Raw genomic sequence first — 16,334 nt, forward strand, 5'->3', positions numbered from 1 at the left:
AAAAAAAAAAAAAAAAAAAAAAAAAAAAAAAAAAAATATTGGCTCTGCGGGCCAGCCCCATGGCTCACTCGGGACAGTGTGGCGCTGGTAGCGCCGAGGCTGCAGGTTCGGATCCTATATAGGGATGGCTGGTGCACTCACTGGCTGAGCCTGGTGCTGACAACACCGAACTGAGGGTTGCAATCCCATTACCAGTCAAAAACAAAATTAAAAAATAAATAATAAAATATTGGCTCTGAAAGCACGGCTTGGGAATTCAAAGGCAGGTAACAGTGGAAAAACTTGTTAATTAGAAATCAGAAATCTTCAAACTAACAAATATAGAAAGGTAGATATTGCACAGAAATGGAAAAGAAAGTTTAGAAATAAGCCCATAACTGATTTATAAACTGGTGGTTAGACATAAAACAAATTTTCCCAGGTGATACCAGAACAAGAAGAAAAATAGTGTTATAAGAGAACTAAAATTGTCTCTGCCTAACTTGGTCTTACTAGTTGTAACTATGCCTAAAAATATTTTCAAGCCCCTCTGGCTTGCCAGACATGACGAGAATAGGAGGGCGAGGAGTTTTGGAGCACCCCTCACACTTGCATGCAGCAGTCTCCAGCCTTCCTGTCTCGCTCATACCCACGGGAAGGCCTGCACTCCCCAGCCCTTGCCCATTGAGAAAGCTTCTCCACTGTCTGCTCCGCCAGCCTGCCCCCAGATCTCCACTGCCGCCTATAGGGTTGTAAAGTAAAAACTTGTCATCCATATATCACCTCAAGTCCTTGGCAGATGACCAGTGGTATGCACAGTAATCTCTGGGGTTCATTGGCTTGGGGTTAAGGGGGTGGCCTCATTTCTCAATGGCCTTAGTCCTTGGGGCTTAACCTTGAAATATCCAGTTGCTTGACTCTCCCACGACGCTTCATGTGTTCTCATCAGAGAAACCTCTGGAGGGCTCACCTGCGAACCTTCTAGACTTGTCTGGTTGTGACTGACTTTGAAGTAGGTGCACAGTGTAGTTGCTCTCTCTGGGGCCCCTGCCACACATAATTTAATATAGCTTTTTGAAAGATTGTGCTTATTGTAGCCTAATAAATGCTATGATCTATGAGTTTAAGAGAGGAAAGAGAGAAAAAATCTCTTATAGACTTTGGTAGGTTATTTTACTTGTGAATCTAGAGCTTCCTAAGAACAGAGTGTGAAGGGACCTGAAGTCCATGAAAGGAGGCTTGTGTTCCCCTTTCCTTTGTCCATTGATAATTTCCTTATATGTTCTCATGTACTAAAGTCTCAGTTTGTTTTTTTTCTTTTATGATCAGAGCTAGTTAGTAAGCCTAATTCATTTGCTGACACTCAAACGTTGGGGCACATTCTATTGACAAAGGGCTGTGGTCAGAGGTTATGTATATTTTCAAAGAAGTCAAGGTTTTTAGGAAACAGCTTGTTTAATAAACTTTTAAAAACAATTTAATTATATATACTTGTCATAGTATTATCATAGTTTTGCTGTAAGAGGCAAGGCCTCCAATAGGCCAATTCAGATTTCTTCTTGAGAAAGACATTTATATGGGATAATTTTTGTTATACTGAATATAGAATAAAGACTATTTGAAAATCTGTAGTTTCTTGGCCAGTAATCAGCTGGCAGTCAACAAGTGAGCGGGTATCAGGTCTTCAGTTCGATTCCATCAGAAAAATTACTTGCCCATTTTATCAAGATGATAATTTCCTTCTTTGTAGAAAAACTTTTGTTCTAGACTAGGTTTGAATTAATTGAGTTAAGCTATACCAAAGTTTTACATAAAACTGTTTTCCTTACTTAAGAGAATGGATTTTTCATTGACATTTCCCAGCATACTTGCAATCTGGGTAAAAGAAAATGATCAGAGGGAAAAAAGAAAAGACTCCCTCCCACCCTCTTTCCTGCTCTCTCTCCCTTCTAACCCCTCCCATCCCTCCCCACTGTGCACACATTCTAAATGGCTCCACGGTTTATTATTATCTTGAAGGTATTAGTTAACATAGGTCACTTAATCCAAGTAAGAAGTATTAAGTAAAACTATGTAAACTAGTATCTACAATTCTTCAATTTACAGTTCACAACTCAATATTGCCTTAATTGATGTGATATTGAAATCATTATTATTTTATCTATTTGAGAGATTTATTTAGAATCCACTAGGTGCAAGGTTTTGTGCCTGATTATGTGACAGAGGGATGAAAACAGATGAATAGATATGATCCCTGGCACCCAGGAATTTATAATCTAGTGGAAGACAAGTAACTATTTGGAAATCTGCAACTCATCTTTGTGATAATTATTCTCCTCCTCCCCCTTTGTGTAGGTCTTGGTTGAGCACAGCAGAACTAACATTAATTTGGAAGGAGAAAATGGAAACACAGCTGTGATAATCGCATGCTCCAAAGATAATAGTGAAGCACTGCAAATTTTGGTTTGTATATTAATCATATTTTTCTGGTCTCTTTATCTTTTTATGAATATGCCATGAATTATTGTTATTTACAGTAGCTCTTCAGCTTCTCTCCTTAGCAAAATATAAAATAGAGAAAACAAGTCAGAAAAAATAGTCCTATGTGTTTTTGTGTATTTACACACTCCTTAAATCCCAAATGGATCTGAGATTGGTTACAGAAGACTATCAGTAAAGCATTAAAGAAAATGTGAGAAAACTGAATCGAAAGAAAATATAGGCACAGGAAAAATTAAGATGAAGCTGGTGGTCAAGTTGGAATACAAAATACAAAGTATAACAATCTGTATGTTAATAAACATGGGTCATACATTTGACTCTGAGCTTCCAAATAGTCAAAGGAAAGATGAATATAGTCAATTGCAGACTTAACTGACCTCATAAGATAACAACCAAAAGAAATACAGCCACTCCTGCTCCCAAGACCAGGAGAAATTGCTGTCATGGATTCTCAAAAAGGGAGCCCTGTGTGAGGACTGAGGTCCTTAGCCACATCCCTGAGAGCAGAGCCAGCCTTCTCTCTGGTGACGTTTCCAGGGGTGATCCAGGAAAATGCTGGAGATGCCTGTGTAAATGACTCCTCTGCTCCAGCAGTTCCCCTTCTGAGTGTGTACCTAGAATTCCAGCAACTAGCTTTCTTTCAAGTATTCCTTAATTACTTTCATGTTATTCAGGCCAGGTTCTGTATTTTTACCACGTGGTGTTGCCTCTTCACCATCCCATAGAGTGGGAAAATAAAGTAAAAGAACTTCAAAATATTTGCCTGATTTTTAGATGTACAAATATGTTTTAACATGTTTACTGGATGTACTTAGAGATAAATACACATTCTATAAGCTGTTATGATTGGACCAAAAAGAGAATAATAAAGAGAATAAAAATAAATTAACTAACATTCAAACCAAAGTTTTAGAAAAGGAGCCTTAAATAACCCCCCCCAACTGGAATTAATAGTAAAGTTGAAAACACTTTAGAATACAATGTATTTTTAAAGTGACTTCTTTACAAATATAATTTTTATGTGTATACTGTGTGATCACATTGCTCAAAAAGCTTTTACTTAACAATATTCTTTAGTAATAAGATTCTGTGAAGTACATCTTCCATTTTGGGGTACACACGATATATATAGTATACATTGATGCTGCCTGTAGAAGACCAGATTACAAGTAGTATTTGATTTTTCACACTTTTTTGCTTTTTCAAAATCTTCTTTTTTGTAATAATAAAAGGTACTTAAAACTATAAAGTTCAACGATTTATAGAAAATGATAGTTGAAAATAATTGGCTCAGAGAAAAAGGTATGATTCAGTTCTTCTAGCATCTTTTTAGTAAAGAACCTTTATTAGTGAATATACTTGATTTTTATGGCTTAACAAGAGTGCTGGTGTATTCATTTATTATTGTTATGTAAATTGTGGGAAAAGAGTCTAAGAAATTTTATCATTCTTTATTTGCATAAAGAATTGAGAATGGGAAGAGAAATCATGATAATGTTTTAAAAACCTCATTAACCCCATTGAAAAATTTGTTCATTTTAGTTTCCTGTGGTATAATATTGTTATTTTTGTGTCTACGTTGTTACTTCATCTTTGGAAGATATAGTGTCTTGATTCAGAATCTTAGACTGGTTCTAAAATTACCTTCTTGCCTAGATTTCATACCATAGGAAGCTTTCTATGTGTTTTTACATTGGCACAGAATAGTGAAATGGCTTGGGGAAGCACACAAATTCTTATCCACCCTTGTGATCTGGGGTTTAACTTGTATCATTTGACATTTTTTCTTCTTTCTTGGCCTCCAGTTTAACAAGGGAGCTATGCCATGTAAATCAAACAAATGGGGATGTTTACCTATTCACCAGGCTGCCTTTTCAGGTTCCAAAAAATGCATGGAGATAGTATTAAAGTTTGGTGAGTAGAGGCTTTCCTACATTCTATATGATAAAGAAGCATATTCTGGTAGATGCTATTAATTTGAAAAATATTTAATAGAATTTACACACAGGCTTTTACGTAAGCCTAAGTGTCCTTTCTTTTTAAAAATTCTTCTTATTTATTTTAAGTATTTGTTATATTGAATGTGATTTTCTTCTAAAGGTGAAGAACGTGGATACAGCAGACAGACTCACATTAACTTTGTGAATAATGGCAAAGCCAGCCCTCTCCACATGGCAGTTCAAAGTGGCGATTTAGAAATGATTAAAATGTGCCTGGACAATGGTGCACACATAGACCTGATGGAGGTAATCATTCATATCTGACATGATGCTTTGGCTTTAGAATTCTCATAAATTATTTTGCAAGATTTTCTATTGGTCTTTTACAGTCACTTTAGATTGAAAACGCATACAGCTTGAAATAGATATTATTTCCCTCTGTTCGTGCAGAAGCTTAACAAGAGACCATCCCCAATTTCAATGCATGTAAAGAATCTTGAGAGCTACCACAAACAATTGCAGATACAAATACAGAGACAATAAAGACTATATCCAGTTGAACTGGCATTAAATAAGTTAAGGCCTACCCTCAGAAGATGACAGTATACTAATGCGTCGGCCAGGACATTAAACCCCACTCATGAATGTCTTTGTTCTATTCTGAAGAGTTATGACTTTCACACCAGAGACCACTGAACTGATTTCTAAGATCAGTTTTCCTATGGGAAAGTGTTGACTGTGACTGGGTTCCGAACTTATGCCAGGCATCTCTGACCAAATGTATAGAGTTCTGGCCCTTTTCCCTTGAGTGTCTTGGGTTTTGGGTGACAATATGCTCCCCTCCAAACTACTGCAAAAGCCTGTGCTTTCTGGAGGCAGGGAAGATTGGTTGTTAATCCAATGTGGCTTCTGACACTGGTCCTAAGTCCTTTCATTAGAGAAATGACGACTGCCACTGTTGGTATGGGGTATAAGTCACTCTATTCATTGGGTGCTTATAGCAATGAATGAGACGCGGTCCTCATACTCCCAGGGGAAAGAGTGGCATCCAGATAATGCTGGTGGAAGTATATGCCAAGAGCTGTTAGATTGCAAGGAAGCACAATTGCCAGCTATGATGTTTATACTGTTACTTTTCGATAGAGGAGACTGATCACTAATCATCATCTTAAATGTGATATTCCCTGATTTTATTGACGTGGAAAGGAGAAACTCATAGCTGAATATAAGTTTTATGTCCTCAAATTCAGCTTAAACATTGATTCCAGTGTCCGAACTCTTTACAGAATGGCAAGTGCACAGCCCTTCATTTCGCTGCCACCCAGGGAGCCACTGAGATTGTTAAACTGATGATATCATCCTATTCCGGTAGCAGCGACATTGTTAATGTAGCCGATGGAAATCAAGAGACCCTGCTTCACAGGCAAGTTTCCTGCCTATCATTCTGTGTATAGATTTTTAGTCTTCACATGTTAAATTATTCATTGTGAGAGAACTTAGGCTAGCAAAGATTCTATAGTTCAAAGGAAAAGAACAGAGATAACAAAGACCCCGTGGTTCACCTGGAATTTCTTGTGTTCCTTGGGAATCAGAGTAGAATGTTAAATAGATTTCACAGAATAAAATATCCACTGGCATATTCTGGATTAATTCTTAGTCCAGTGGATATAAGCTTGAGATTTATTTCCTATAAGCTAAGGAAGTCAACATACAAGGCTTTCCAAGCCCTTTCTAATCTGTTCCTGCTCTTTATGCGTATCTTACCACCATTTTCAGTGAAGATAATGGAGCAGACACCTTTCTCGCCTTCATCCCTTCCACTTACCCCTGCAATTATAAATAAGTGGTTTCAAAAGATACAAGGGCACTTCAAAAAGTTTGTGGAAAGATTAGTATTATCTTTTAATTCTATTTTTCCACAGACTTTTTGAAATACCCTCATACTGTTTTAGGAAATTATAATCAAGTCACAAAAAAAGATTACAATTTCTGTAGAGTTTACAGAAATACACATCAGAAAAAACGTCTGAAACTGTGGGCTTACTAGATGCTAGGACAGGAAACAGATAGTGTAGACTGGGAGTTCAATTTCTTTGGGAAGACAAGTTCTAAATGTTCCCCATGTGAGTGAAAGAGGTAGCTGAGATGAGCATTCTCTCTCTCTCTCTCTCTCTCTCTCTCTCTCTCTCACACACACACACACACACACACACACACACACACACACACACACAGGGCCATGAACAGGGTGGAAGATTGGAATGGCAGAACAGAGCTAATATATTTCAGTACAAAACTGGACCAAGAAATCTCTCAGAAAAAAAAAGAAACTAGCTACCAATATAAGATTTGCTTCTAAACTGGGTAGGTGGAGATGAATGTACACATTAGCAAAACCACCAGCCATGATAGGATATGCAGAAAGAGAGAAAAAGTCCCACTTAGGATGAGTTTGCAGACTAAAATTTCATCACATAAAGGAAAACTAATAAAAGACAACAAAGTCAACAAAGGGCTAATTTACTTCCAAGGAAATAGAAATAGTAGGGCAACCTGAAAATAATTTTAAAATAAAAGTATTTAAGACTTTCAAAAATTTAAAGGAATAATCAATTATGTAAAAATAAATACATTAAGATAAAACATTAAGAAAAAGAAATTGTCATATATGGATACAGGATTGGTGATATGAAAAATATGCAGTTAGAAACCCTTAAACAGAAAAGGAACTATTGAAAATACAAAAACAAAGTACAACTAACCTTTAAACCAGAGATTCTCAAACCGCTGCACATTAGAATCATGTGAGCTTATAAAATCCTAGTGCCAATTAATATCCCAGATTATACCAGGATCTCTGGAATGAGTCTTAGATTTTTAAAAAACTCTTTGATTCCATTGTTTAGCCAATTTGGAAACCTAATGATTTGGTTATAGTTAAAATGTATCTTAAGAGCACAGCCTTAACATACAAAAATACATAAGAAGGAATTATTTTAGGAAAATGGGGCCTTATTGTTATAATTAATTTCCTAAAATTATTAAATATAATTAATATATTTTAAATATAATGCAACTCCTTGTGAATTTTTGGTGAAGATCAGCAAGCCGATTCTGAAACTTACAAAGGGCCAAAAATAGCTGAGATAATCTTGGATAGGAATGAATGAGATTTTCAACATGAAACATAAAGTTTTAAATCATGAGTATTAACATGTTATGATGGTGATTTTATATAGATTGAAAACTTTTATTTGCTCTATTAATGAACACTGTCCTTACAACTGGTTGTGAGATGATACCAAAATGACTTCAATTCTCTCTGTAATTATTTTTGGCTTCATAAAAATTCAGGTTTCTAACACACCTTGTTAACTTTTGCCAAAGAGGATCCCCCCAAAGAGGGAGCTTTTGGAACCTGGCAGGTGAATTTTAGGCACGGCTTGTTCACAGCTATTGTCATTCCCCGTGATCACAGTGATATCATCTATTTCTTTTGTCTTTTATATCTTGGGACAGAAGTTACCATTCATGTCAGAACATCTTCATAATGATTTATAGGAGGAAATAGGTTTACTAAAACATGAGGAAGAAAAGCTTGTGATATATTGGGTTTTTTCTTATTACTGCTACTTTGAATATATTACCCTAATGAAAATCAGTTATAAATTCTGAAAAGTCACTAATTCTCTAACATTTTATTGTGTTATACAATGACAAGTTAAATTCACTTTTTGCATACAGTACCTTTATTTTATATGTTTATATCAATTGTACTTTAATTATAATGTTTATATTCTCTTTTTGCAGAGCCTCATTATTTGATCACCATGAACTAGCGGAATACTTAATTTCAGTGGTAACTATTCCATTCACAGGTTGATTTTTTATTTCTATTTATAGTTGGAAAATCATATAATTACATAACATGGATTTTTAAAAATAAAACAAATTTAGGTTTTTGCTTATCAGCAAAAAAATAAAGTTTACAAAAGAATGATTGACACATTTGTAAATAGAGTATATTGTGTATGAATATGCAATGGCTAATTATCATTACTGCAGAGCTAGAAGTTCCCAAGTGTACTTTTTGATACCTGTATCAGTGTTTTTAGTGTGGGGAGCTTGTGAGCACATTGCAAGGTATGCTCTCCTGATGGCCTGTGAAACGGTCCTAGGGGAGTGTTAGGCTTGGGTGACTCTGCTGATTCTTCTTCAGCTCTGGAGGCTTTGAGGTAGAGGCAGGACAGGCAGCTTATGCCATAAGCTTCTACCCCAGCTGTCTCAGCACCACCTTTCAAACAGTGAAAAATTGAAGATTTGAAAAATGTTGTCAAAGGTGTGTTACATGTGAAAGCATGAATTTTTTTTACTCTAAGAAAAGAGATAGAATCAGTCTGCTTTTGAGTTAAATTTTAATAAGCCCTTTATATGTATGGTGGATTGAATGTATGGTGGATTTATTTAAGCCCCATCGTATTAGTGATGAATATAGTTCCATTTCTAATATTTCACATGTGTGTGTTGTCAATAGCAACTATTGGAACTGTGATGTTTACATAGGAAGACTCATTATATACATAGCTTATGGCACACATGGTTTCCTGCAAACACAGCCATCTCCTCATCTGTCAAGAGGACTGTGGTAAACCTCCCTGACCACCACTGAGTTCCAAAGGAGAAGCTGCTCCCATTGTCATCTATATTCAGTGGGTCCCAAAAGAACAGGGAAGTATCTATGATCGGAGTTTAGGCTGTTGTTATTACCCTGTTGAAAGTGTGGAATTCCTTCCATGAAATTTTAAAAGGTCTTTCGTTTCTTGTCATATCAAATATTATAACTGTAACACATAAAGCTAAATAATAATTTATTTGGTTTTTTTTAAATGTAATTTTTAAACACAAATTTTCTCAAAATATTGGCTAGAGTTTTCCTTCAGGATTTGAGTGATTTCAGTTCAGTTATTTCAGTTCATTTATTTCAGATGAAACAGATTATTTTGAAAGTGAACTTACTTTTTGATATTTTAAAAATCCAATATACAATAAATTTGGAAGATTTTTAAAATTATGGACATTTAAGAATAATTTCTAACAGTGTGAACTAAACAATATTGCTCTAGGTCAAAGGATTTTGTTTTTATGGTTCAGGTAGTAATAATGTTACTGTTAGATGTCAGTCAAAAGTCTAACATGTGAGAATAATTTCATTGTTGAAATTACAAAAGAATGCCTTGACTGCTGGTGTTATAACATATGAATTATAGAGAAATCTAAAGTTAGTCTATTTATCTAAGAAAAATTAAATCTGAGGCTAATTAAAATTTCAGGCTATTTAGTTCTAGCCTTAATATAGACACTGTATCCCGAAGAATTAACATTATTTAGAGACTGCAATATAAGCTGATTTATCTGTTCCTAAGTTCTTTGTTGAATGGCTTGTTTTATTTTAGGGAGCAGATATTAATAGCACCGATGGTGAAGGACGCTCTCCACTTATATTAGCAACTGCTTCTGCATCTTGGAATATTGTAAATTTGCTGCTGTCTAAAGGTACCAAGAGGGACCAAGCCAAGCCTTTGGAACTGCTGCTCAATTTGGTTAAACATTTCTTAGCTATTTATCACATACCAGGCACCAGGCCCGCTGCTATGAATACAGAGATAAACATAGTACTTTTCATGTCTTGAATAATTTTCAGTCCAGTCAGGGAGCAATATTTAAAAAGGTAGTTATAAGGCCATTGTTACATTCCAGGCATTTTGCGGAGCATTTTATCAACTTTCTCTCAATGAATCAGTCCTGTGTGGTGTAGGTACTGTAACGTTCCCCGTTTTAGATACTGACCTGGCACTATGATAACAAAGAAGAGAGGTGTCTTTCTCTTCTTCCCTGTTCTTTCTCGATCTCTAGTCTTTCTAAAGTTCTGTGTTATGCTTTAAAAGGTAATGCCTCATATATTAATGTAATAGACCACATATTCTCAACCCCCTTACACACACACACACACACACGGAGTAAGGTAAGCCCACTTTTAAATATGTTTAGTTTTCTCATTTAAATAAAGTCTCCTGTAAGTTAAGGGTCAGCAAAGTTTTAAGTGAAAAATCTTTTATTAAGTTGAAAATCCACCATAGGCCATTTAAATGAGTAGAACTTATATTTTTATATTTATATTGTGCTTTTTTAGGTGCCCAGGTAGACATAAAAGATCACCTTGGACGTAATTTTCTGCATTTGACTGTACAGCAACCTTATGGATTAAAAAATTTGAGAACTGAGTTTATGCAGGTAATATATATCTATAGATTTTTACAAACTGAATTGAGTTCAATAGAGAGTAAACTGATTCTGTTTATTATGATTCTTATTATTATAAAGGCTAATTCTGGAATTTTAAAAATGTTTAAAAATAAAGATGCTGTATTTGAATATTTATTTACAACGTGGTGGTGGTAATGATGATGATAATGCTAATTGCACTGGGATTGAATTTTCTTAGTTACAGAGAGTCTCAGTATACTTTCATCTGTAATAAGGATACATCCTTCATCAGTTAGATTTTCTTCACTCTTTGAACATTATGAATTGCGTATCAGTGGAAAAGCTAAGTACACGAGTGAATTAGCAATAATCCACCATCAGTTAAGAAAAACTACTCAACATACTTGACTGGTTGATGACAGATTTAAAGCATTATCTTCATATTTATATGCACCAGCTAATACTTATTGAGAGACTATTAGGTGCATGTGTAGAGTACCACATTTTTATAGTAAATAGACTTTAATATTGTCACTATCTTTAATAAGAATCAAGAATATGTATGTATTTCAGTATTTTAAACAAAAATAAAATGTTTTGTTGATTGGATTAAACTACTCATTTGCATTCATTTTTCATTTAATATACATGTAAAAGATAAAGTAAACCTAATTTTAACAACCCATCCATTTTGTCTAACAGAACATCTTAGCATTAATCTCTTAGGTGATATTTGTGGGGGAATGATGGGACAGGCAGTGGCCAAATACATATGGAAAATGCTGGGTTAAAAACCGTAAGTGCATGTTCCTATCTGTAGGATCTCTCAGAGCTTTTATTATGGTAGTGTACACTACAGGGAGACAGAGCATGCAACTTCATCCATATTTATTTTACTCTAGTACCCTTTAGGTTATTTACATGTTTGCCCCCAATAAATACATATTGACCCTCATTAGAAAATACAGAATAGTTTGAAAAACACCGTATTAGCATAACAGAGTTATACGTAGAATATTAATTTTTTCTCATAGATGCAACATATTAAAGAGCTGGTAATGGATGAAGACAACGATGGGTGTACTCCACTACATTATGCATGTAGACAGGGGGTTCCTTTCTCCGTAAATAACCTGCTTGGCTTTAATGTGTCCATTCATTCCAAAAGCAAAGATAAGAAATCACCCCTGCATTTTGCAGCCAGGTAAGGTCCAGTTTATGCAACATACGAATATGTCTCCTTTCTGTTTAATATTTGCTTTGAAAATATGCAACTTAATTTTTTCAAGTTATGGGCGTATCAATACCTGTCAGAGGCTCCTACAAGACATAAGTGATACAAGGCTTTTGAATGAAGGTGATCTTCATGGAATGACTCCTCTCCACCTGGCAGCAAAAAATGGACACGATAAAGTAGTTCAACTTCTTCTGAAGAAAGGTGCATTATTTCTCAGGTGAGGGTATACAATTGGAATGTTTATATATTTGTTTTAATTAGCTATTTGCAGGCTACTTTTCTATTATATTTTTTATTTTGATATTTAACTTTATATCTCATTGAGTACTTTTATCCATCTTATTTAATCCTCAAAACATGTAACTTCTCAAATATTGAAGGGGAAGTAAATATTATTTCCCATTGACAAATAAAGACTTCAATGTTTATAGAGTTGAAGACCTTGTTCAAGGTCACAGAATAAGTGACTTTGTGCAAAATATTTCTCAGAACTTTTGCTGTACAGTTCCTTGTATTTTACTTTATCATGCTGTCCTCTTCCTATGAAGATATGAAGCAATGTTTGTTTATGTGTGTGTGTACATGTATCCACACACACACACAAAACCATACAAGTTCACAGACCTTACTTTTTATTTAACATAATGAGTGATGGACATAAAAACCTCCCTTTAAGCGAGAACAAGAGACATTAAAAATTCTGAACTTCACTATACTTAAAGGAAATCTAACACAAGGAACAAAACCAAGTTAAAATATGTAAGCACAATAAAAAAAATGTGGCATGATTAAGTGGCACCCTTGTAAAAAGAAAAAGAAAACCTGGAAACATATTAGAGAAGTACAATGAGTTATCTTGCTTTCACCAAAAGCTCATTAAGCTAGTGTTCAAAAACACATTTTTTTATCAGATGTTAGTAAATTAGTGATGTAGCTGTGAAATGAATGCTTTGCTCAGTTTCTTCCTGCTTACGTGGGAGCACAAAACAGCAGACCTGCAAAGAGAACCCAAGAGGACCCAGGCCAGACAGTTGTTGCTTAATTACATCATAACTAAGCAAGATTACTCTTGCACCCTAAAACAGCTGCTCATTAGCACTGAAATTAAATTATGTCAGGATTTTCTTTTTCTATGTCTAATTTGGAAAAGTATTACTAATATGACAAGCTTTTATTGTATATGCATCTTGAATTTCTATGAGAGAGGATAAACATTTTTCAGAGGGATTGAGTAAGTAAGCATCTTTGAAAACACAGAAGGAAAGTTTTTTTGGACCTAAACTCTTGGAAGAGTAAGTGACAGTAAGCCAAGTATGTCCTAGCCAAGTACCATAAGATGATGATGTTTATTATTAATAGCTGTAACTATTGATCATGAAGACTAATAACACTAGCATGGAATATTTTTTTGATACAATGTTCAATGAAAGAATAAAACAAGATTTAAAATTGTGTGTTTAAGTACATTACAGCTTTGAAAACAATATATATGACACAGACATGGGAACTCTAGTTTCTCCCACCTGCAAATGTTTGGTAATGTGTTTATATCCTCTTATGTTTTAATCTACTAAATACAAAATTGTGGGAATCACATAACAGCTAGACCATTTAAGACCATAGGGCTTGAAATTAGCTCATTTGTTATAATTACATAATATTTAGTTGCTATATCTCAATTATGCTTTTTTTGTCATCATACCCACCTGTGAGCCAGGTGGCATCCCATTCCACATTTCATCTGTAAAGTATACGTACACGTCTTTTCTTAACTCTTTGACAGTGACCACAATGGCTGGACAGCTTTGCATCATGCATCCATGGGCGGGTACACTCAGACCATGAAGGTCATTCTTGATACTAATTTGAAGTGCACAGATCAGCTGGATGAAGAAGGGGTATGTACTGTGTTCCTCATATCTACTTGAAATTTTGACAAAGCAAAAATTTCCAAAACTGCAGGAAAGCCTTCTTCTTATCCACCCCCTTCCATTCCTTGACCTTTTCCCAGTCTTTTGATGTTTTTTTTGTTTTTTTTTTCCTTTTTGTCTTTTTCTGTGTCCGGCAACGGATCGCAACCCTCGGTGTTGCTCCCGCTCCTCGCTCAGCCAGTGAGCGGGAACCGGTCTGTATGTGGGATCTGAACCCTCGGCGGGAGCGCCACCGCGCTTCCCAAGTGGCGCACTATAGCAGTGCGCCACCGGGCCGGCCCTTTTGATGTTTTTTTAAACAAGCAAATTGTTGGGGTGAAGAATAGGAAAAGGAGAACAGAAAATTGTAGAATACCAAGGAATGGGTGCATGTTGAGGACACTCCTCCAGTTTCACAGAGGCCTGTCCACAGGTCATTGTGGTTTGATTTTTCCGGGGTCACTCCCTGGTGACCCCAGAAAAATGAAGAGGGTGGTAGTGAATTTTTGTAGAACTAAGTATATTATTTTGAAGTGTATTTATTTGAAGAACTATCTTTTATTGTGCTATCATATCCTTCCTTCATAGTGATGTATACATTCATTCACAAAATGATATAGAAGATTGTCGTTGCTTTTTTAAAAATGTCTTAATGTGGCAAAACTAAAAATTGGCAATCTTATAACAGTCTCTGATTTTTAAAAAAAAATTTGCAAGCTTGTGAAACACCAAATCTGGAAACCAGTGCTCTTCTACATGATAAATCTTTCATGAGTATTTTCTTCTATGTTCACTCCAACATCCTTACCCTGAAACCTCATTCTTTGTCCTTGTGGAATTATCCCACTTCAAAAGCAAAACAAACCCCTTGAAATTCACACATACACAACACACACAGACCCTGCACCCCCTCTTCTCTCCCCCACACAACACATTTGTGGTGTAAACTCATTATTTTGAAGTTTGATTCTGAACACCGGTTTTAAATTTGATGTATTTTGGTATTAAATAGTCAGCGTTATTGATAATTTCTTTTAAGCACAATTCAACAATGAAACAAAGCAGTAAAATGGCCCAAGGACAAAGAGCCTCTGTCACACGTTTTCTGTGTTCTGTTTTCTCTGCAAGAACACCGCGCTGCACTTCGCTGCAAGGGAAGGCCATGCCAAAGCCGTTGCGCTGCTCCTGAGCTACGATGCTGCCATAGTCCTGAACAAGCAGCAGGCCTCCTTTCTACACCTCGCATTTCACAACAAGAGAAAGGAGGTGGTTCTCATGACCATCAGGAACAAAAGGTACGTTTTCTTCCTGTCCACATTCAGTTAGTATTCTCTGGTGTCAGGGATGATTCACAGCCTGAGAGGAAACAAAAAAGAGAAAAAGAGTACGTTTTGGCCATTAATCAATATTTTAAAATGTTAGCTGTTAATGTAATTTTTAGTAAACATTTGGCATGTTGCTTAACCTCTTGTGTCTTCACTTTACATTTCTAAAACATGGGAGCATAAGACCACCTTGGTAGCACTCTTATGAGACTTGAAGGGTCCAGGCATGTGACATGTCTGGCTCCATGGTCATTGTCAAGCAAACGCTACCCTGCCCCAACCTGAACTTGCCTGACATTCTCTTGCCAACAGAAACCCCAAAACTAAATGTTGGTGCAGATATTCTCCAGGGTAAATCCATGTTGTCACCAGCACCATCTAATGAAATTTCCCCTAATGCATGATCTTTCATGGGTGTGGGTTTTTAAACCATACTCTAAGGAGATTTAATGATGAAGTTGGAGGGTACTTTGTCCTGCTTCTTGTACATAACCTTGTCTGTATAATCACAGATGACTATGCATGAGGGCCTGGTGTCACCCAGTAGCAGACACAGAGGTGAACATCTCATATTCAAGGCAGATCAAGCCTGTGTGTTTGAACACAAACAGTCTCAGGAACCCCCTTTGAAACACTAATGACAGCATGCAACCAGAAGTTTTCTGTCAACAATGCAGATGTTCTAGATGGATTTACTAACAGGGTTAACAGAAAATTTGCCTGAGTTATTATTAGAACCAGACACCTATCACATAAGTAGGATCTTTATAGAGGTCAATGGTTTCTTCTTCGCTTCCTATTGTAGATTGAGTTCCTCCTTCTTATTTAACCAGCTGGATGGTGACACAGAAAGGACAAACTCTGCAACATTCTGATAGAGGCTGTGCTGACTCATGATTAATTAAACATTAATTAACTATTAAATATGTGCCCAGTCTATGTTGCTGATGTATGTGTGTGAATGTGGATATTTCTACCCAACATATTCAGCTCTGAAAGTATTTACCATTTCATGACTTTAGGAGAAAAAGAAGAAACAGGCCTGCCTTCCTTCGAAGGCATTTAAAGAGACAACACAGTGATATAACAGCCATCCTAGAATTTTCCCATATTCCTTATTTACATTAATGGACAAGGATCCTATTAAGGGACTGATCTTGGTTCACGTATTGGTCCC

At 35.9% G+C, this 16,334-nt stretch overlaps 1 protein-coding gene across 1 annotated transcript in view; it reads left to right on the forward strand.

The window, feature by feature from the left end:
* Window positions 1-16,334, forward strand: part of TRPA1 (transient receptor potential cation channel, subfamily A, member 1) — a 64,166-nt gene that overhangs the window by 16,899 nt on the left and 30,933 nt on the right. Inside the window, exons 4-14 of the mRNA XM_008566474.1 lie at window positions 2,335-2,442; window positions 4,287-4,395; window positions 4,582-4,727; window positions 5,708-5,844; window positions 8,232-8,280; window positions 9,875-9,974; window positions 10,612-10,712; window positions 11,720-11,889; window positions 11,975-12,139; window positions 13,706-13,820; window positions 14,961-15,127. Coding sequence (XP_008564696.1) covers window positions 2,335-2,442; window positions 4,287-4,395; window positions 4,582-4,727; window positions 5,708-5,844; window positions 8,232-8,280; window positions 9,875-9,974; window positions 10,612-10,712; window positions 11,720-11,889; window positions 11,975-12,139; window positions 13,706-13,820; window positions 14,961-15,127 — 1,367 coding nt within the window. The remainder of the gene's footprint in view (window positions 1-2,334; window positions 2,443-4,286; window positions 4,396-4,581; window positions 4,728-5,707; window positions 5,845-8,231; window positions 8,281-9,874; window positions 9,975-10,611; window positions 10,713-11,719; window positions 11,890-11,974; window positions 12,140-13,705; window positions 13,821-14,960; window positions 15,128-16,334) is intronic.

This window comes from Galeopterus variegatus, unplaced genomic scaffold (genome assembly GCF_000696425.1).
Source record: "Galeopterus variegatus unplaced genomic scaffold, G_variegatus-3.0.2 Scaffold244, whole genome shotgun sequence".
Taxonomy (NCBI): Eukaryota; Metazoa; Chordata; class Mammalia; order Dermoptera; family Cynocephalidae; genus Galeopterus; species Galeopterus variegatus.